The sequence below is a fragment of the Octopus sinensis genome, linkage group LG13 (assembly GCF_006345805.1).
Source record: "Octopus sinensis linkage group LG13, ASM634580v1, whole genome shotgun sequence".
In the NCBI taxonomy this organism is placed as follows: Eukaryota; Metazoa; Mollusca; class Cephalopoda; order Octopoda; family Octopodidae; genus Octopus; species Octopus sinensis.
In genome coordinates, this window is record NC_043009.1 from 23,857,769 (window position 1) to 23,882,133 (window position 24,365).

General features: G+C 35.4%; 1 protein-coding gene and 1 long non-coding RNA gene across 2 annotated transcripts in view; both read left to right on the plus strand.

Moving 5' to 3' along the window:
* The window catches only part of LOC115218617, a 26,742-nt gene extending 3,102 nt beyond the window's left edge, over window positions 1-23,640 (plus strand). Inside the window, exons 2-5 of the mRNA XM_036508552.1 lie at window positions 9,740-9,910; window positions 13,649-13,720; window positions 16,364-16,732; window positions 23,627-23,640. Coding sequence (XP_036364445.1) covers window positions 9,740-9,910; window positions 13,649-13,720; window positions 16,364-16,732; window positions 23,627-23,640 — 626 coding nt within the window. The remainder of the gene's footprint in view (window positions 1-9,739; window positions 9,911-13,648; window positions 13,721-16,363; window positions 16,733-23,626) is intronic.
* Window positions 20,238-20,787, plus strand: LOC118765775. The gene is made up of 2 exons (XR_005001652.1): window positions 20,238-20,624; window positions 20,671-20,787. It is a non-coding gene; the product is annotated as an uncharacterized LOC118765775 (long non-coding RNA).
* Window positions 23,641-24,365: the final 725 nt, after the last annotated feature.

The window sequence follows — 24,365 nt, forward strand, 5'->3', positions numbered from 1 at the left end:
TTCCTTAAAAAATCGGCATGAACTTTCCGGACAACCCAATACAAGAATCAGCAAAGCTAACCAATCATTCGGTATGTTAAACTCAATATGGAAATCACTAATACTCAGCAAGAGCACCAAAATATGATTTTACAATAGCAATATACTTAGCTTCCTCTTCTATGGATCCGGATGTTGGAAAACAACGAAAAATATTGAAAAGAAATTGGAGGTGTTTCAAAATAAGATTCCTGTTAAAACTGTAATGGACAAAATAAGATTCCTGTTAAAACTGTAATGGACTACTGAAACTGCTAGGGTATTAATGGCTTCGATCTGATTTTTAGAGCTGAATTCAGTTTTTAGTACGGGGCTTACTCTCCTGTAATGCTCCTTTCTTATTTTTCTCCTTCATAGTAGCATGTTGTATACCATATCCTTCGTTTATCCCCAAGTATTCATAACTTTCTTGTGGATCAAGAAGTTGTTTGCTTGAGCTTGCCTCTTACAAAAGTTGCTTTTCAAGGCCAAAATCCATTCCAATATCATTGCTGAACTCTTTAACAGTTATTAACAGCCCTACTAGTTCTTCATTTCTAGCAAACAGCTTCAGATAGTCCATATAAAACAGATGATTTACTATAATATTATACATTTTGAACCCATACCTGGTATTACTCAGTTCGTTTGAGAGTGGGATCAGTGCCATGCAAAAGAGTAATGGGGAGAGGGAGTCACCTTGAAAGATGTCTCGTTTGATGTTGATGTTGTTAGATTGATTCATCCCATTATTATGGTGTAGAAGGAGACTTGTATTCGGCTATGCTACCTTGTAAGAATTTGGAGACGACAGGAGAGATTGTATATATCTCAAGGGTCTTGAGTATCCAGTTATGTGGGACACTATCAAACGCTTTCCTCTCGTCTATCCATGCCATACTCAGGTTCTTCTTTTTGTTCGGGCAATTCTTTACAATCCTTTTATTTATGATTAATTGATCTTTGCATCCATAAGAATTCCTTTTACAACCTCCTTGAGTTTGTGGAAAGATAGGACTCTATTCAAGAAAAGTGTATATTCTTTCAGTTAGTATCAATATGAGGATCTTGTAGGTGGTGTTAAGACATGTTATTGGTCAATATTTCTTTTGGTAGAAGGCATGTTGTTCCTTCAGTCAGCCAGGTGGATATTTGCTCTGGTTTCTGGATGCCATCAGTCAGGGATGCAGTAAAATGTTAGGGTTCTTCAGTTAAATAATTCAGTCAAAAGTTAGGGATCCGGTCCAGTCCTGGACTTTTCCATTTGTGAAACTTTCTAAGAACACATCTTAGCTCTTCTGCTCTTATTGTCTCCCATTTCTCACTTTCTCACACTGTATTCAGTGAGCTTCAGCATTTCATTCTTTTTTGTTGCTCCATATCTTCTTCTAGAGCTCTTCCGTTTCCTCAGTCTTAGGTGCCTCCATTACTTCTATCTTGCTTTTGTCAATTTCCCTATAACATGTTTTTTTTGCATCTGTCTTGAATACCTTGTTTTATCGATAAAATTTGATTAACTTGTAATACCTTCCGAGCCGTTGCGCTTTCAGTTGTATTCGTTGTTTTAATATTTCCTTGGTTGCAGGGAAGGTTTATAAAATCTTTGATTTTATATTTTTGCTTGATTTTTCTAGCTTGTTTCGCCTTAACATTTACTCCTCTAGCAAGTTCATCAAGAACTGATACACCCGCCCGCAGAGATTCCATTTCTTTTTTTATTGCTACTTTCAACTTAAGAGGTCTATTGACAAGGTTGGTCCTCACGCTGTTTGAGAGCTTTGGTAGCGGTTCTCTATTGATCATGTCAGTAAATTCAGTCTTGCTGAGTTCTCACATAATATCTTCTTTTGATTCTATGATCTTCTCTTTATTATTCCACCTCAAATTCTGTATCATATCTGTTGTGATGTTCTTGAGGTAGGTCTACTTTCTTCTCTGTCTGCTCTTCGCTATTTTGTCTTCAGCTTCCACGTTGGGATGCACTACTCGTACACTGGGTTATGTGCATCTGTTACCTATTTCATCTGCATTGTTACTCATCATCATCATCATCATCATCATCATCATCATCATCATCATCATTATCATTATTATTATTATTATTATTATATTATTATTATTATTATTATTATTATTATTATTATTATTATTATTATTCCTTCGTAACACAGTGTAGGTAAAAATACACCGGAGTCTTTAGTCATCTAAAGTCACAACAAGGACCTCAGATAGATAATACTTTCTTTAAGATGTGCGGTCTGCCCAATAAGGCAGCTTTTTGCAAGACATTTACCTTGCAGGAGATTTCCAGTTGCCTTAAGAAGTTTTGAAGTTTCAATGGGATTGAGCACAACGCTCCGATCACTATTCGTATCACTTTTACATTATACTCTCGCATTCCATATAATCTTGCATTCTTGTCGGCTATGAAAAGGTATCGTAGCTCTTAGCTCCGGCATTTGAAACTCTGAGTCCTATTATGGCAACTTAGTTATTGTTCAAAACTATACATGCACACATACAAACATACAAACATACATACGTACGTACGTACGTACGTACATACATGTATATATACATACATACATACATACATACATACATACATACATACATACATACATACATACATACATGCATACATACATACATACATACATACATACATACATACATACATACATACATACATACATACATACATACATACATACATACATACATATACATATATACACAGTCCCATCCAAGGGTCGGCGGAAATGTTTATAGGCTGAAGAAGGTACTTTCGTGGAATGTGACCAAATGAAGTTTATTTTTCAGCAAAGTCCACCTTAGCGGTCCACACACTTCTTTCATTCGACGTTGCCGTGCTTGGATCCCATAGGTGAAGAAACTTTCCTTCTGTTGGCCCAAAAGTCATGCGCAGTAGAAGTGACACCATCACCACTACAATACTGGTTTCCAGCCCAAAAGTGTTTCATGGGGAACAGATGATAGTCAGATGGGGTCAAATCAGGAGAATAGGGATGGCGATCATAAACCAGTTCAAAGTCACAGTTACGCACAGCAGCCATTGAAAGCAAGGGCTTGTGTGTTGGATTATTACCCTGATGAAACAAAACACCTTCTGTCAGTCTTTCTGGGCGTTTGGCCTTAATAGACTTGCGTAACTGCCCCAGCAAGTTAGCATAGTACTCTCAATTGATGTAATGACCCTTTTGAAGATAGTCCATAATGTATTTTGTATCCACCAAAATTGAGGCCGTCAATTTCCCTGCAGAGGAAAAACCCTTAGCCATCTTTGGAGTGGGTGAAGAGGAGTGCTAGTGGCTGTGTGGTAAGAAGCTTGCTTACCAACCACATAGTTCTGGGTTCAGTCCCACTGCATGGCAACTTGGGCAAGTGTCTTCTACTATAGCCTCGGGTCGACCAAAGCCTTGTGATTGGATTTGGTAGACGGAAACTGAAAGGATCTCGTCGTATATATGTATATATATATGTGTGTGTGTTTGCGCGTCTGTGTTTGTCCCCCCAACATCGCTTGACAACCGATGCTAGTGTGTTTACGCCCCTGTAAATTAGCGGTTCAGCAAAGGAGACTGATAGAATAAGTACTAGGCTTACAAAGAATAAGTCCTGGGGGTCGATTTGCTCGACTAAATGCGGTGCTCCAGCATGGCCGCAGTCAAATGACTGAAACAAGTAAAAGAGTACAAGAGTCACTCCCCACATATACATATTTGCTCCTCACGCGTACACACTCTCACTAACATATATTTACAAATGCGTTTTCAGCATGTATGCAGTTAAATGACAGATAGTAGTGAAGAGCGGAAAGACTGCAAATGATTCCTAAATACATCACATTTCTTTCTCCAACACACTTTTCTCATTCATCTTCTTGTATTTTGTCTTTTCTATAACTTTCTTTTCATTGAAATCAAGCGTTATGTTATGACTCTCCATTTTTTTAAAGTGTTGAACTAATACAACATTTAAAATTTGCCGCTCCAGTGTTTTTGTTTGGTTATTGTGCTCAGCGCAACCTCTTCATAGATACGGTATTTTAACGTGTACAAAGAACTCTTTTTTTTTAAATCAAAGATCAGGTAGAAGACTATTCTATGAATACGCCTTGCGACACCTAAATCGTTGACTACTGCATTAAATGGTTCTTTTTCATTGCGGTCATCAACTGGAGAATGACGTACTTCAGGGAAGCTTACAGTATTATGATGGCTGTTGATTTGTCTCCCTTTCAACAATGTCCCAGACTTAGTAGTAAATGGAAGTTAAATCTGGCGATGGGGGCTACGTGTTTGGGGTTACATGATTATAAAAATTATCTGATATCAATTCTTATGTTATGTGGAGGTTTGAGAGGAGATATTGTGTCTTGTTGGAAGACGCATTGCCTTCCTATGCGTGCTTCAGTCATGAAAGGTTTACAATTGTCTCCTGTATTTCAACGTATTTAGTAATAGAAAAGACCATGTGTAAATAGGTGAAGTGGTATGACATAACTTTCGTTGCTCACTCTCTTAAAACCATCACAGTTATTCGAAACCGTGTACGTCACTTTTGAAACATCAGAAGGATCTGCACACAACCATCTGTCATTTATCCAGCTAGAATTTGGTCTTGGTCAAAGTTTTTCTAACCAGTGAAGAACCAAAACATGTCATGTTCGTGAATTATTTCAACCTTGTTAAGTAACCGCTTGGCATGGATCAGGCGGTTTTCCTGTGCTTTGCAGGTATGAATTAGCCTCTCCTCAATACATAAGACCTTTATCGAACGTCTTCCAGCATCACAGTTCTGATTGTCTACTTGGACAACTGAAGTTCTTTGGCGATGGCCCTTAATTGATTTTCGGGGATCACCATCATTAATATTCTGAGCCCGTTATATGAATTACGGTGTCCTTATATTGTATGTATGTATTGTTCGCTTTGGTACAGTTGAAACATTCCCACCAAACGCTTCATATCCATCTGAACTTTGTGTACAAAATACCTGTCACTGATTAGAAAAATGGCAATTTCTAAATCGCTGTTTTCCGTACATATAGGATCAATGCCTGCATGTCTTTTAATCTTTTTGTGACAGCATTTTATCTGCTATGGAGTATCTGGAACAAATATAAGAGTTTGGTTTGAAGAGAGTTATACACAGATAACTATGTGTTCTCAAATTCTCCTCGAACAATGTGTATATGTACATATATATACACACCCGTCCATATATATATATACATGTATAAAAATATATATATACTAATCAGCATATATATATATTATTTATACACACACACACACCACACACACACACACACACACACACACACATATATATATATATATATGTATATATATATATATGTAAATACAGACATATACATACATGGTGATATATCAAGATAAACAGCACATGGCCTTGCAGGTGGGTCTCAGAATTTTCTTCTGGTCAAGTAGCCCATCCTGATCAAAAGGTTCCTGAATAAGGGTTGTTTAAGGATGTTGAACGAAACACCCATGTTTCCAAAGGTGAATTATCCAAACCCCAAAGAATTCCTCTCAACACATGGCTATGATGCTCCTCCACTACTTCTGCTCGTGATCAGAGATGCACATATCGTCAGCCAATGAGGGACATGCTCAACTGGTTATGGTCAAACAACTGACAAGCAAATCTGTGGTACTGATCAAAATATTTGCTTAAGACCATCTTTAGCCCATTTCCGCCCCGACGTCCGAAACTCGAGGTTTTATTATGGCAACAGAATAATTGTCACATATTATATTACAGATAAATTCTTCTATTTACATAATATCGACGTCTCATTCATTCTTTTGTTATCATACCATTAATATTATATTTATTTATGCGCCCTTTTCAAACCTAGCCAGGCTCATGAGCCTGGTTTCCTGGTTTCTGTGGCGTATTTGTTCACCCCAGCTGGATGGGACACCAGGAAGAAAGAGTGAGAGAAAGTTGGGGCGTGGAGCTATAGGTGTTTTCGGTCCCGGTCGAAACCGCGATCCTCCGACCGCGTGTCCACTTCCCTAACCACTGGGCCATTGCGCCTCCAATTAATATATATATATATATATATACATATATATATATATATATATATATATATATATATATATATATATATATAATATATATATATATGTATATATATATATACACGCATAGATATACATGTACGTACATACATATATATATATATATATACGTATACATATACATACAGATACACACACTCACACACACACACACACACACACGCACACACACACACACATGTATATAATTAAGAGGAATAACCTCTATTAAGTAATTAAATAGTGGAAGAGATTATCTACAACAAATAGAAAACGTTAAATGTACTATTATAAATATTATTTTTTAAAAATCACTAAATTATATATTATATAATCTCATGCAAGATTGATGTCTTACAAAAACTAGCCTTATTGGGCACAACGCACATCTTAAGGACAGTAATATCTATCCGAGGTCCTTGTTGTGACTTGACAGATGACTAAAGACGCCGGTGTATTTTTACCTACAGTGTGTTACGAAGGAATAATAATAATAATAATAATAATAATAATAATAATAATAATAATGATAATAATAATAATAATAATAATAATAATATAATAATAATGATGATGATGATGATGATGATGATGATGATAATAATAATAATAATAATAATAATAATAATAATAATAATTATAATAATAATAATAATAATGATAATAATAATAATAATAATAAAAAAAAAAAATAATAATAATAACTATATATATATTAGTACGTTTATATATTTGTTGTGCAAGATTTTTTATGTGAAGTCGTGTGTTGAAACAGATATTGTTATATTTCGGAATAGCCATTTTGCCAGTTTAGCCAATAAAAACACACGCACTATATATTTGGTGTTACTTTGCTTCAGTGTTATTTAGTTTTTACATTAATCTTAATCCTATTTCGGCCAGAGTTCTTTCGTCACACTCCTGTGACCGCACCAGTGGTCCTTTGTTTTCTTCTTTCTTATTTGTGTCTCTCTTTACTAACCGTCAGAAAAATGGCTGACGGTTAGTAAGGAGAGACACAAATAAGAAAGAAGAAAACAAAGGACCACTGATGCGGTCACAGGAGTGTGACGAAAGAACTCTGGCCGAAATAAGATTAAGATTAATGTAAAAAATATATAACACTGAAGCAAAGTAACATCAAATATATAGTGCGTGTGATTTTATTGGCTAAACTGGCAAAATGGCCATTCCGAAATATAACAATATATATATATATTATATAATTTTAATGTTTATTTAATTTAGTCATTTTTTGAATAATATTCATTATAGTATATTTGAATTTTTTCTATATGATATGGATAATGTATATTATACATTATGAAATTTGATTTAGTATTTCTAAATTGAATTTTCGCTGTAAGTTTGGAATTATATTCCCTATTATTATTATTATTATTATTATTATTATTATTATTATTATTATTATTATTATTATTATCATTATCATTATTATTATTATTATATTATTATTATTATTATTATTATTATTATTATTATTATTATTATCATTATTATTATATATAGATATATATAGTTTATGAGAAATAATGGTGTCAATAAGACCCAAAGGTGTCAGGTAATACTGAGTAAGTGCTATGGAGAGACCATAGTTAGGCTCCAGGTTCGGTGATTATACAAATAAGGAGTCCAACGTAGGTCATATATCAGCATGTGTACATATAAAACATTTTTAGAATGAGATAAAAATCCAAGGCTGTGAAAGATTTTAGATCATTTATAAATAGAAGGTCTTACTGCTGTTTCCAGGATATTTATTATATCCCTTCATCGGAGACGGTGTGAGAAAATGGTTTAGCAATAGTTAATTTAGATAAGATATGAAATAGAGAGTGAAGTGGAGGAATGAAAAGAGTTGTAATTTTCTCACACCGTCTCCGATGAAGGGATAGATAAAATATCCCGGAAACAGCTGTAAGAGATATTTATAAACGTTCTAAAATCTTTCACAGTCTTGGATTTTTATCTCATTCTGAAATTTTTTTTATATATACACATGCTGATATATGATCTACGTTGGACTCCTTCTGAGAATTAATATATATATATATATATATATATATATATATATATATATATATATTGAAGTAGATAAATGAATTATCTTATTACGGATAATTCAAATGATAACCGATACTTGGGTAGCAAAAATCACAACAGAAAGAGCACGGTTGAAGTTACGACCATGGGGTATAAAATCCGTGCCTTAGTGCGGAAATTTGAAGTTTTATATATTAAGTATAGTAAAGAATGGAGCTGAACGAAGATTTAACCAAATTCCTTTATTTTATTTTCGACATATGTTTCGAAGTCTGCAAAGTCCCTAACTCCGATTGAATAAGGAGTCCATTTTGCAGCTTTCTCTTCAGGAAAATCCAGGAACTTAATTCTCCAACAAAATGCACAACAAGCTTTTCGACAAACGCTCACGAGGAGCCCATGAAATTAATGACACAAAATGTCTATCTATATGCGTTGACGCCAGACTGGGTGAAAGCAGAAGAGATTGTCCGTTGAGATAGTTCAAGGTCAGAATCCGGTTGGCAGAAGTGGGGTACATGGACTCCTTATTCAATCGGAATTAGGGACTTTGCAGACTTCGAAACATATGTCGAAAATAAAATAAAGGAATTTGGTTAAATCTTCGTTCAGCTCCATTCTTTACTATACTATATATATATATATATATATATATATATATATATATATATATATATATATATATATATATTATATATATATATATATATATATATATTATATATATATAAAATTAATCAAAGGACGTACTAGGTATGTCAACCTGCTTGAAATAACAGTCAAAACTCTTATTAAATCGCCAAAAATACATCGATGAAAACTACAAAAATCAAACGAAGGTAAAATCAGACTAAGACAATCTACTAACATACATTTAAGTATTTGGACTCACGCCGACCGGTTTCTGCATTGGTAAAATAAAACCTTAGCTTCTTCAGCACGTGTCGGCGTGAGTCCAAATACTTAAATGTATGTTAGTAGATTGTCTTAGTCTGATTTTACCTTCGTTTGATTTCTGTAGTTTTCATCGATGTATTTTTGGCGATTTAATAAGAGTTTTTACTGTTATTTCAAGCAGGTTGACATACCTAGTATGTCCTTTGATTAATTTTGATCCCTCGGCTATTTAATGCTATTTTTTGGCCTGCTATCGCCTGTGTCATTGATTCTGTTACTATCATTTTTAAAATTGTTACATTGGATAATAATAGAATTAATGACACCTTCGTAAATTGATTATATATATATATATATATATATAATATATATATATATATATATATATATATATATATATATATATCTACACGAAGGATTCTTTCAGTTTCCGTCCACCAAATCCTCTCATACATGGTCCGGGTCTATAGTGAAAGACACTTGCCCAACATGTTGAGCACTGAGACTGAACCCCAGAATACAGGTTTGGGAAGCAAACTTCCTAACCACTCAGCCATGACTTTGTGTTTTCATATATTGTTTGTCAGTAATTTTTTGCAATCATACTTGTGAAAAAACAAATCATCTTTAACAATTTCTTACAGATTTGACAAATACCAATGATAATGTTGCGGCAATGAAAATGGTAAAATCTGAGAATGATGACAGAAATGCCAGGAATGCCAATTTGACTGGTTCGTTATCAATACGGCAGGGTCCTTGTAAAGTCCTGGTCAATATGATTACCTGTCGCCTCATTGTCGGAGACAACGAATGTAAGTAAAAGAAATTTAATAAAAAATATAATATAAAATAAAAATTAAAGGTATTCCTGACACAAACTGAAAGACTGACAAACAGATAAATATACGAACACGCACCATACAGAGAGGGAGAAAAAGAGAGAGAGAGAAAGAGAGAGTCTGAAATGACTGCAGACAAACATACAAACATGCATATATGCATACATACATACATACATACATACATACATACATACATACAAGCTGTCAAAGATAGGTAGACTGATAGATAGATAGACAGACATAGAAATAGAGAGCTAGATAGGCAGACAGACAAATAGATATAGATAGATAGATGCATAGATAGACGGATAACCAGATTAATAGATTGTTAGATAACAGATAAATAGATCGATAGGTAGGTAGACAGACCGCTTCAGTAGCTCACTGGCCGACGCTGTTGCTGCTCCGCCGACTGGTTCGCTGCCGGGGATGACCTCATCGCTCGCGGGGTAGATAGATAGATAGATAGATAGATAGATAGATAGATAGATAGATAGATAGATAGATAGATAGACAGACAGACAGATAGATAGATAGATAGATAGATAGATAGATAGATAGATAGATAGATTGATAAATTGACAGATAGATGCTGACAAATGGGGAAACATTGATAGCTAGTCAGACATATTCACAGACATACAAACAGATAGAACTACAACAACAACCACTACTACTACTACTACTACTACTTTACTACTACTACTACTACTACTACTACTACTACTACTACTACTACTACTACTACTACTACTACTACTATCTGGAAGGTGGTGGATAAGCACTAGCGTTTTAGCTCTGGTTATTTTACGTTCTGACTTCAAAAACCTCGAGATCAATTTTGCCCTTACTTTTCAGCTTTTCCAGATCGACAATAAATCGAGCTAATCAACCGATTCCATACCCTTAAAATATCTGACCTTGTGCTAAAATATTCGTGCAGGCAAAAGCACTAGCCCACTGAACACAAAGCTTATCGTCCGTCTTTATGTCCAGGGTACAAATTCGACTTTGTCTTAAACCCTTCCGGGTTGATGAAAGGAACACCAATTGAGCATTAGTGTCGATGTAATCGACTTGTGCTCTTCAACGACAATTACAGGTCTTGTGCCTTGACACAATCGTTAGCTCACCGGGAAAAATGCTTAGCGGCATTTCGTCCGTCTTCACGTTCTGAATTCAAATTCTGTGAAGGGCGACTCTGCCTTTCATCTTTTCGGCGTCGATAAATTAAGTATTAGCGATCGGCTAATCCCATCCCCGAAAATTTCAGATCTTGTGCCTTTATTATTATTATTGAGTGAGAGAGCAGTGCATGCCATCAAAGTGACACTGGGGTAAAATATACGAAGCCCAATATACCCATCATGACTATCCGTCTGATAAGGGTACACCAGGCACATGCATCACAACCATATGTGCGCGACATGGTGATCTCATATCAAGATAAACAGCACATGACCTTGCAGGTGGGGCCCAGTTAGAATTTTCTTCAGGTTGAGTAGCCCATCCCGCTCAAAAGGTCCCTGAATAAGGGTTGTTTAAGGATGTTGAAAGAACCACCCATGTTTCCAGAGGTGAATTATTCAAACCCCAAAGAATCCCTCTCAACACATGGCTATGATGCACCCCACTACTTCTGCTCGTGATCAGAGATGCACATATCGTCAGCCACTTAGGGACATGGTCAACTGGTTAAGGTCAAACAACTGACAAGCAAATCTGGTATTGAGCAGAATATTTGCTGTAGCCCATCTTTTATACCAAGACAAAACAATGTACATGATAACACTTCCTTCCAATCAGTTAAGATCAGAAGCCATCTTCCAATCAGTTAAGATCAGAAGCCATCTTCCAATCAGTTAAGATCAGAAGCCATTTATTATTATTATTATTATTATTATTATGATTATTATTATTATTATTATTATTACTAGGTCTTTTTCCGTTACTACGCTGCCGGTAAAATATTTGTTATCATGCACATCCTTTCATAAATTGGTCAAAGGGAAAGTCTTTTTTGAAGTTTGTGTTACATTGTCTATATGCTGAAAGACATACAGAAAGACACACACACACACACATACACACAAAAGGAGCTTGCTTCTCAACCATACGGTTCCAAGTTCAGTCCCACCGCAAAGCACTTTGGGCAAGGTTCTTCTACTATAGCCTCGGGTCGACCAAAGCTTTGTCAGTGGATTTTATAGACGGAAACTGAAAAAAAGCCCGTCGTATATATATATATATATATATATATATATATATATATATATGTTTACATGTATGTATGCGTGTCTTTGTGTCTGTGCTTGTGTCCCCACCACCACCACCACCACCACCTATTTACGTACTTAATGTGGCTATTTGAATTTGTCATTTTCACTCACTCTAAGGTATCATTTATAAGCTTGGGCAATCACCAATATTTTTATCCTGACACCATCACTAGGTGGATTGCCAACCAAGGGTCAGAGAGTCCATAATAACCCTTATATACACACTGTTGGACGTCCGGTGACTCTCATAAGTTTCTCCTAACTTTGACGGGTCTTGTTTTTCAACTCTCAGGGTGCCCCAAGCATCTCCCACTTCATCAAGCAAGCCTGGTGGAGGCTACAGAGTTAGTTGCTGACGACATGATCATTGTTATTATTATTTTATATCTCAGAGCTCTCCTTCTCGCTTGCTCTGGTTGATTCTGTGAGAGTGGATAGCAACTTGTCGGAGCATTCACAGGGTCTCTTTCCACAAATTATAGGCTTTGGTACTTAGATGTTAACTTACTGTGGAAGACACTCAACACTCAAAAACCAAAATTCAAAATCCTAACTGTCATCAATAGGGAAGCTTTTTGGGTCTGCTCTGACATCATATCAATTCGAATTTTTCTGATATATTACTCGAACTTGGTTGTTAGTGCACCGAGTGCCCCTAACACTGCTCTCCTCATTGCCCACATTCTTGCAATTTCGACTTTTAGCAGTCTGTATTTTCCCTTCTTTTCCAGGTTGTTGTTGTTGCTGTTTTTGTTGTTGATGTTGTAATTTTCTTCTTCTTCTTCTTCTTCTTCTTCTGCTTCCTCCTCCTCTTCACCATCACCATCACCACCATTATCATCATCATCATCATCATCACCATCATCATCATCTTCTTCTACTTCCTCTTCAACATCACCATCATCATCATCATCATCATCATCATCATCATCATCATCATCATCATCATCATCATCATCATCATCACCACCACCATCATCATCATCATCACCATCATCATCATCATCATCATCATCATCATCATCATCATCATCATCATCATCATCATCATCATCATCATCACCACCACCATCATCATCATCATCATCATCATCATCATCATCATCATCACCACCACCATCATCATCATCATCATCATCATCATCATCATCATCATCATCATCATCATCTTCTTCTTCTTCTTCTTCTTCTTCTTCTTCTTCTTCTTCTTCTCCTTCAGTAGTCTTATTTTTATCACGTGTTTTCACTACACTACCGAGTGCAGCTCTATGTGCTGTGGTTTGTTGTGATGCTCTTATTTTCACTGTATTGAAAGTTTTTTAACGTAAGATGTGTGCACTGCCTAATTATTATTATTATTATTATTATTATTATTATTATTATTATATTATTATTGTTGTTGTTGTTTTTGTTATATTTTTTCAACCAGTTCGAACCCTCACATTCTTGCGGAACGATCGGTTTTTCAACGTTATCCACATAAATGGCAAATTATTGGCACGTAAGTCAAAATCCTTTATGTATATATGCAATGTGTGTGTGCATGCGTGTGTATATATATATATATGTATATATATATATATATACACATATATATATATATATATATATATATATTATATATATATATATATGCATATGCGCACACACATATGTATTTATGTATGTATGCATGTATGTGTGTGTGTATTTGTGTGTGATTGTGTGTGTGTATGTATATGTCTGCATGTGCATGTTTGCGTACATTTAAACGTCGTCTTGTATGTAAAAGTACTTACAAGTATTTGAGGAAGTACCTGCATATATGTGTACGTAGGCATATGAAGCCAGTACCCATGACCCATTACACGTTCTCTGAGACTTGTGCTAGAGAAGGAGGAAGGTATTTTATGCCAGTGACCTGATCCCAAATCCTAGCATTAGAGTGGTTTCCGTAAAAGGCAGCCAAGGTATCAGGTGGTGATGCTTTACGGTTGACAGAATTAGCCCACCATCTAAGGGATTTTAACCCCGAACTGAAATACCCGGAATAAATAACGTTAAGCACCCGATCCGATGTTCTTATTGCGCTGCCAGTCCGCTTCCCTGAATAGGTACCTTTTTATCGACCATGGAAAAATGTAACACTTTTCGATGGTGCTTTCCTCCAGGGGTTCAAATTTTTTTTCTCTACATTGTATACTTTATAGACAGTAGTCTTTTCTTTAATTTAATTTTTTATTATCCATCTGGACTATTCCATTTCTGCACGCTAATTTTACTTTTAATTTATTCCCATTCATGTGAAACCACTTATTCAAGTTCAAGTCATTGATGCAATTTTATACCAATTGCTAATTTTACTTTTATGTTACGATTATATTATACTTTAGTTTGATTTTAATTATTACTTACTACATATAATTCAATTGTTATTATTATTTTTATTGTTAAAGTGAAAGTATCTGACATAAAATAGAGAAATGTTTTTGTTTCACTTTTAACACGTAATACTGAAATAGTGGAGAAGATATGATATTGCTATGGGCTCGCTCTAGGCAAGAAGTTGAACATTTTTTTTGCCCATGAAACTACATGGACCCTAAGTAAGGCATGTGTAAAATCTGAATTGAATTGATTGTGTAGTTCTCAAGTTTTAGGGAATCGTAGTGGAGAATATATGATATTGCTGTGGGCTCGCCCAAGGCAAAAAGTTCAAAATTTTTTTGCCGATGACACTCCCCGGATCCTAAGTAAGGCATGTGTAAAAATTGAATGAAATTTAGGGAAACACACAGACAGACACACATTCTCAGTTTTATATATATAAAGATATATATATATATATATATATATATATATATATATATATATATATATATATATATATATATATATATTATATATATATATATATATATATATATGTATGTATGTATACACACACACACACACATATATATATATACACACGAGCAAAACGCCCCCCCACCATCCAATGGACGGTGCTGAACCATATCTGCTGAATAAAAGCAATCAGTGTTTTCTTTTCATTGAAAACATGCCTTTATTTCAATAAAGTTTTGGGTTTTGTCAAACGAAGTTAAGGCAAAAAAACAAAAACAAATAGTCTTTCCTTCCTTCATGCTAAATTTGAAGAAAATATCTCTTTTGCATCATAATTTTTAGGTCTTAGATATACTGCATCTTGTGACATTATTTCAAGCCAGCCGGCTTTTTGCTTGCGCAAACTGCATGTCCAATTTTCTCGCGTACGCGTAGTAACGATCGCAACAGCTGATGTACTTGTGCGTACAAATACACGTGGAGTGCTCAGTCACTTGTACGTTAAATTCACAAGCAGGCTGTTCCGTTGATCGTATCAACTGGAACCCTCATTATCGTAACCGATTGAGTGCCAGTGCCACCTATGGATGCGTTGTTAATAAGTTCATGCGCAGGAAGGGCTGCGTGGCATCTTGGGCGAGTGATTTCTACTATGTCGTCGAATCGACCAATCAGTAAATCTAGGTGATAAGTTTAAAAAAAAACGAAAAAACATCGTGTATATGCTTGTGTCTGTCTTTGTGATTGTGTTTGTCATCCCACTACTTCAAACCAGTGTTGGTTTGTTTATGTCCCCGTAATTTGGCGGGTCGCAAAAGGAAAATGATATAATAAAAATCAGGCTTAAGATAATAAATGCTGGGGTCACTTTGCTCGGCTAAACCACTTCAAAGCAATGAAAGTAAAAGATAAAAGAAAGACATGAAATTACGAGGTTCCAGGTTCGATTCTATTGCGAGGTAGCGTCATCGGCAAGAATCCCATTCGAATATATCACAACAAAGTTAGGGTTGTAAGAACGAAATAGTCTTGTCCTTCGTGGATAGCCTTAATGCAAAACAATGCTACAAACCAACACCTAAACCTTGATACACTCAGAGCACTCTATCGTATTGCAATAATTTGAGCCTAGATCAAACAAATTTCTTTCTTCGTACGCCAAAGAAACTACAAGGCGTATCATGTCCCCGAACCATTTCTACTTTGTATGTGGTTACGAATTAAAACTTACTTTTGTTTAATTAATTAATGATTTAAATTCATAAAAATGGTAATTCAATTAAAAATTAATTATATTCTATTATACATTTACTTAAAGGAAAAAAAGGAAATATGAAGAGAGAGGAATCACAGAACAAGGCAATTCGGTTCCAAATAGCCAAAACAGTTGACAACAAGGCGAAGCTAAATCACTGTTTCAGAATGACGGGAGAAGATTTGAAAGATACTGTAATCGAAATGGGTTGCTTCCATCTTACATTCAAAAGAAATGCGTTACTGAAAAATATTAAGAGAATGGACAAAGATAATATAATTATTGAGACGTATGATGCTATTGATGATTCTGAAGGCAAAGGAAGATCTGATTCTAGTAGATATGGAGGTGATGATGTTGAAAGGAATGTAAGATCTGATCATGGTTATTATGGAAGTGATGATGTTGAAACGAAAGGAAAATCTGATTCTAGTAGTTATGGAGATGATGATGTTGAACGGAAAGTAAGATCTGATCATGGTTATTATGGAGGTGATGATGTTGAAACGAAAGGAAAATCTGATTCTAGTAGTTATGGAGATGATGATGTTGAACGGAAAGTAAGATCTGATCATGGTTATTATGGAGGTGATGATGTTGAAACGAAAGGAAAATCTGATTCTAGTAGTTATGGAGATGATGATGTTGAACGGAAAGTAAGATCTGATCATGGTTATTATGGAGGTGATGATGTTGAAAGGAAAGTAAGATCTGATCATGGTTATTATGGAGGTGATGATGTTGAAAGGAAAGTAAGATCTGATAATGGTTATTATGGAGGTGATGATGTTGAAAGGAAAGTAAGATCTGATAATGGTTATTATGGAGGTGATGATGTTGAACGGAAAGTAAGATCTGACCATGGTTATTATGGAGGTGATGATGTTGAACGGAAAGTAAGATCTGATCATGGTTATTATGGAGGTGATGATGTTGAAGGGAATGTAAGATCTGATAATGGTTATTATGGAGGTGATGATGTTGAAAGGAAAGTAAGATCTGATAATGGTTATTATGGAGGTGATCATGTTGAACGGAAAGTAAGATCTGATCATGGTTATTATGGAGTGATGATGTTGAACGGAAAGTAAGATCTGATAACGGTTATTATGGAGGTGATGATGTTGAACGGAAAGTAAGATCTGATAATGGTTATTATGGAGGTGATGATGTTGAACGAAAGTAAGATCTGACCATGGTTATTATGGAGGTGATGATGTTGAACGGAAAGTAAGATCTGATCATGGTTATTATGGAGGTGATGATGTTGAAGGGAATGTAAGATCTGATAATGGTTATTATGGAGGTGATGATGTTGAAAGGAAAGTAAGATCTGATAATGGTTATTATGGAGGTGATCATGTTGAACGGAAAGTAAGATCTGATCATGGTTATTATGGAGGTGATGATGTTGAACGGAAAGTAAGATCTGATAACGGTTATTATGGAGGTGATGATGTTGAACGGAAAGTAAGATCTGATAATGGTTATTATGGAGGTGATGATGTTGAACGGAAAGTAAGATCTGATCATGGTTATTATGGAGGTGATGATGTTGAACGGAAAATAAGATCTGATCATGGTTATTATGGAGGTGATGATGTTGAACGGAAAGTAAGATCTGATAATGGTTATTATGGAGGTGATGATGTTGAAAGGAAAGTAAGTTCTGACCATGGTTATTATGGAGGTGATGATGTTGAACGGAAAGTAAGATCTGATCATGGTTATTATGGAGGTGATGATGTTGAAAGGAAGTAAGATCTGATAATGGTTATTATGAGGTGATGATGTTGAACGAAAGTAAGATCTGATCATGGTTATTATGGAGGTGATGATGTTGAACGGAAGTAAGATCTGATCATGGTTATTATGGAGGTGATGATGTTGAAAGGAAAGTAAGATCTGATCATGGTTATTATGGAGGTGATGATGTTGAAACGAAAGGAAAATCTGATTGTAGTAGTTATGGATGTGATGCTGTTGAACGGAAAGTAAGATCTGATCATGGTTATTATGGAGGTGATGATGTTGAAACGAAAGGAAAATCTGATTCTAGTAGTTATGGAGGTGATGATGTCGAACGGAAAGTAAGATCTGATCATGGTTATTATGGAGGAGATGATGTTGAACGGAAAGTAAGATCTGATCATGGTTATTATGGAGGTGATGATGTTGAACGGAAAGTAAGATCTGATCATGGTTATTATGGAGGTGATGATGTTGAACGGAAAGTAAGATCTGATAATGGTTATTATGAAGGTGATGATGTTGAACGGAAAGTAAGATCTGACCATGGTTATTATGGAGGTGATGATGTTGAACGGAAAGTAAGATCTGATCATGGTTATTATGGAGGTGATGATGTTGAACGGAAAATAAGATCTGATCATGGTTATTATGGAGGTGATGATGTTGAACGGAAAGTAAGATCTGATAATGGTTATTATGGAGGTGATGATGTTGAACGGAAAGTAAGATCTGATAATGGTTATTATGGAGGTGATGATGTTGAACGGAAAGTAAGATCTGATAACGGTTATTATGGAGGTGATGATGTTGAACGGAAAGTAAGATCTGATAATGGTTATTATGGAGGTGATGATGTTGAACGGAAAATAAGATCTGATCATGGTTATTATGGAGGTGATGATGTTGAACGGAAAGTAAGATCTGATAATGGTTATTATGGAGGTGATGATGTTGAAAGGAAAGTAAGTTCTGACCATGGTTATTATGGAGGTGATGATGTTGAACGGAAAGTAAGATCTGATCATGGTTATTATGGAGGTGATGATGTTGAAAGGAAAGTAAGATCTGATAATGGTTATTATGGAGGTGATGATGTTGAACGGAAAGTAAGATCTGATCATGGTTATTATGGAGGTGATGATGTTGAACGGAAAGTAAGATCTGATCATGGTTATTATGGAGGTGATGATGTTGAAAGGAAAGTAAGATCTGATCATGGTTATTATGGAGGTGATGATGTTGAAACGAAAGGAAAATCTGATTGTAGTAGTTATGGATGTGATGCTGTTGAACGGAAAGTAAGATCTGATCATGGTTATTATGGAGGTGATGATGTTGAAACGAAAGGAAAATCTGATTCTAGTAGTTATGGAGGTGATGATGTTGAACGGAAAGTAAGATCTGATCATGGTTATTATGGAGGAGATGATGTTGAACGGAAAGTAAGATCTGATCATGGTTATTATGGAGGTGATGATGTTGAACGGAAAGTAAGATCTGATCATGGTTATTATGGAGGTGATGATGTTGAACGGAAAGTAAGATCTGATAATGGTTATTATGGAGGTGATGATGTTGAACGGAATGTAAGATCTGACCATGGTTATTATGGAGGTGATAATGTTGAACGGAAAGTAACATCTGATCATGGTTATTATGGAGGTGATGATGTTGAACGGAAAATAAGATCTGATCATGGTTATTATGGAGGTGATGATGTTGAACGGAAAGTAAGATCTGATAATGGTTATTATGGAGGTGATGATGTTGAACGGAAAGTAAGATCTGATCATGGTTATTATGGAGGTGATGATGTTGAACGGAAAGTAAGATCTGATAATGGTTATTATGGAGGTGATGATGTTGAACGGAAAGTAAGATCTGATCATGGTTATTATGGAGGTGATGATGTTGAACGGAAAGTAAGATCTGATCATGGTTATTATGGAGGTGATGATGTTGAACGGAAAGTAAGATCTGATAATGGTTATTATGGAGGTGATGATGTTGAACGGAAAGTAAGATCTGATAATGGTTATTATGGAGGTGATGATGTTGAACGGAAAGTAAGATCTGACCATGGTTATTATGGAGGTGATGATGTTGAACGGAAAGTAAGATCTGATCATGGTTATTATGGAGGTGATGATGTTGAACGGAAAGTAAGATCTGATCATGGTATTATGGAGGTGATGATGTTGAACGGAAAGTAGATCTGATCATGGTTATTATGGAGGTGATGATGTTGAAAGGAAAGTAAGATCTGATCATGGTTATTATGGAGGTGATGATGTTGAACGGAAAGTAAGATCTGACCATGGTTATTATGGAAGTGATGATGTTGAACGGAAAGTAAGACCTGATAATGGTTATTATGGAGGTGATGATGTTGAACAGAAAGTAAGATCTGATCATGGTTATTATGGAGGTGATGATGTTGAACGGAAAGTAAGATCTGATCATGGTTATTATGGAGGTGATGATGTTGAAAGGAAAGTAAGATCTGATCATGGTTATTATGGAGGTGATGATGTTGAACGGAAAGTAAGATCTGACCATGGTTATTATGGAAGTGATGATGTTGAACGGAAAGTAAGACCTGATAATGGTTATTGGAGGTGATGATGTTGAACGGAAAGTAAGATCTGATCATGGTTATTATGGAGGTGATGATGTTGAACGGAAAGTAAGATCTGATCATGGTTATTATGGAGGTGATGATGTTGAAAGGAAAGTAAGATCTGATAATGGTTATTATGGAGGTGATGATGTTGAACGGAAAGTAAGATCTGATCATGGTTATTATGGAGGTGATGATGTTGAACGGAAAGTAAGATCTGATCATGGTTATTATGGAGGTGATGATGTTGAACGGAAAGTAAGATCTGATAATGGTTATTATGGAGGTGATGATGTTGAACGGAAAGTAAGATCTGACAATGGTTATTATGGAGGTGATGATGTTGAACGGAAAGTAAGATCTGATCATGGTTATTATGGAGGTGATGATGTTGAACGGAAAGTAAGATCTGATCATGGTTATTATGGAGGTGATGATGTTGAAAGGAAAGTAAGATCTGATCATGGTTATTATGGAGGTGATGATGTTGAAAGGAAAGTAAAATCTGATCATGGTTATTATGGAGGTGATGATGTTGAACGGAAAGTAAGATCTGACCATGGTTATTATGGAGGTGATGATGTTGAACGGAAAGTAAGATCTGATCATGGTTATTATGGAGGTGATGATGTTGAAAGGAAAGTAAGATCTGATAATGGTTATTATGGAGGTGATGATGTTGAACGGAAAGTAAGATCTGATAATGGTTATTATGGAGGTGATGATGTTGAACGCAAAGTAAGATCTGATCATGGTTATTATGGAGGTGATGATGTTGAAAGGAAAGTAAGATCTGATCATGGTTATTATGGAGGTGATGATGTTGAACGGAAAGTTAGATCTGACCATGGTTATTATGGAGATGATGATGTTGAACGGAAAGTAAGATCTGATAATGGTTATTATGGAGGTGATGATGTTGAAAGAAAAGTAAGATCTGATAATGGTTATTATGGAGGTAATGATGTTGAACGGAAAGTAAGATCTGATAATGGTTATTATGGAGGTGATGATGTTGAACGGAAAGTAAGATCTGATCATGGTTATTATGGAGGTGATGATGTTGAACGGAAAGTAAGATCTGACAATGGTTATTATGGAGGTGATGATGTTGAACGGAAAGTAAGATCTGATCATGGTTATTATGGAGGTGATGATGTTGAAAGGAAAGTAAGATCTGATCATGGCTATTATGGAGGTGATGATGTTGAACGGAAAGTAAGATCTGATCATGGTTATTATGGAGGTGATGATGTTGAAAGGAAAGTAAGATCTGATCATGGTTATTATGGAGGTGATGATGTTGAACGGAAAGTAAGATCTGACCATGGTTATTATGGAAGTGATGATGTTGAACGGAAAGTAAGACCTGATAATGGTTATTATGGAGGTGATGATGTTGAACGGAAAGTAAGATCTGATCATGGTTATTATGGAGGTGATGATGTTGAACGGAAAGTAAGATCTGATCATGGTTATTATGGAGGTGATGATGTTGAAAGGAAAGTAAGATCTGATCATGGTTATTATGGAGGTGATGATGTTGAACGGAAAGTAAGATCTGACCATGGTTATTATGGAAGTGATGATGTTGAACGGAAAGTAAGACCTGATAATGGTTATTATGGAGGTGATGATGTTGAACGGAAAGTAAGATCTGATCATGGTTATTATGGAGGTGATGATGTTGAACGGAAAGTAAGATCTGATCATGGTTATTATGGAGGTGATGATGTTGAACGGAAAGTAAGATCTGATAATGGTTATTATGGAGGTGATGATGTTGAACGGAAAGTAAGATCTGACCATGGTTATTATGGAGGTGATGATGTTGAACGGAAAGTAAGATCTGATCATGGTTATTATGGAGGTGATGATGTTGAACGGAAAGTAAGATCTGATAATGGTTATTATGGAGGTGATGATGTTGAAAGGAAAGTAAGATCTGACAATGGTTATTATGGAGGTGATGATGTTGAACGGAAAGTAAGATCTGATCATGGTTATTATGGAGGTGATGATGTTGAACGGAAAGTAAGATCTGATCATGGTTATTATGGAGGTGATGATGTTGAAAGGAAAGTAAGATCTGATCATGGTTATTATGGAGGTGATGATGTTGAACGGAAAGTAAGATCTGATCATGGTTATTATGGAGGTGATGATGTTGAACGGAAAGTAAGATCTGACCATGGTTATTATGGAGGTGATGATGTTGAACGGAAAGTAAGATCTGATAATGGTTATTATGGAGGTGATGATGTTGAACGGAAAGTAAGATCTGACCATGGTTATTATGGAGGTGATGATGTTGAAAAGAAAGTAAGATCTGACCATGGTTATTATGGAGGTGATGATGTTGAACGGAAAGTAAGATCTGACCATGGTTATTATGGAGGTGATGATGTTGAAAGGAAAGTAAGATCTGATAATGGTTATTATGGAGGTGATGATGTTGAAAGGAAAGTAAGATCTGATCATGGTTATTATGGATGTGATGATGTTGAAAGGAAAGTAAGATCTGATAATGGTTATTATGGAGGTGATTATGTTGAAAGGAAAGTAAGATCTGATAATGGTTATTATGGAGGTGATGATGTTGAAAGGAAAGTAAGATCTGATAATGGTTATTATGGAGGTGATGATGTTGAAAGGAAAGTAAGATCTGACCATGGTTATTATGGAGGTGATGATGTTGAACGGAAAGTAAGATCTGATCATGGTTATTATGGAGGTGATGATGTTGAAAGGAAAGTAAGATCTGATCATGGTTATTATGGAGATGATGATGTTTAAAGGAAAGTAATATCTGATCATGGTTATTATGGAGGTCATAGTATTTGTTGTGGCTATAATAATATTCCATCGTCACCCTGAATGTTCTTCGAACTGCTTTTCAAACTTATTATTGTGTATTTCTCACTTTTTTCATTGTCCTTATTATTTTGTTCCAGAAAAAATATTGTAATTGTTTTTATTTTTTCTAAAATGGAATACTGTGTAACTTTTTTGAAATTGAAAACTTTTACCAATAAATGCACAAATTTTTATGAATTACTTCGCATTTTCTGTTGTGTGACCATTACTGGAATCCATATTGGTCCTTCTATACCTTCTTCACCTTCTTCTTGAAGACCAAATAGAACTATAACAGCAACAACAACAAAAACGACAACACCAACAATAACTATAACTACAACAACACCCAAAACTGGCAACAGATGCAATAGTAACTGCAACAAGTGAATGAAAGGCAAACAAAACAATAAAATTTAGAGCAGCTATTTACTAGGCATTCATTATCGGCGTTTTATTTGCCTCTCATTCTTTCGGGGTCGATAAATTAAGTACCTGTTGTTTACTGGGGTTGATTTGTCCAATGTTTTGCGTCTATATTTCTTTAACAAAACGATCCGCGTAAATTGACACAAGCCCGAGAAACAACTCTTCAGCTTACAGTTTGTATTCTATTACAGTATGAATGATATTGTTCGCTGCAACATTGGAAAATATACTCTAGATCACTCAACGAGTGTTTACAGCTTAGTATGACAGACCCCAGAGAAGTGAAGGTGGAGTTATTCTCAGAAGGATTTGTACACATTCTGAGTTGTAATTCAGCCGAATTCAATTTTGCTTTTCGTCCGTTCATGGGTCGGTAAAATATGTATCAGCCGAACATTTCTCACTAAA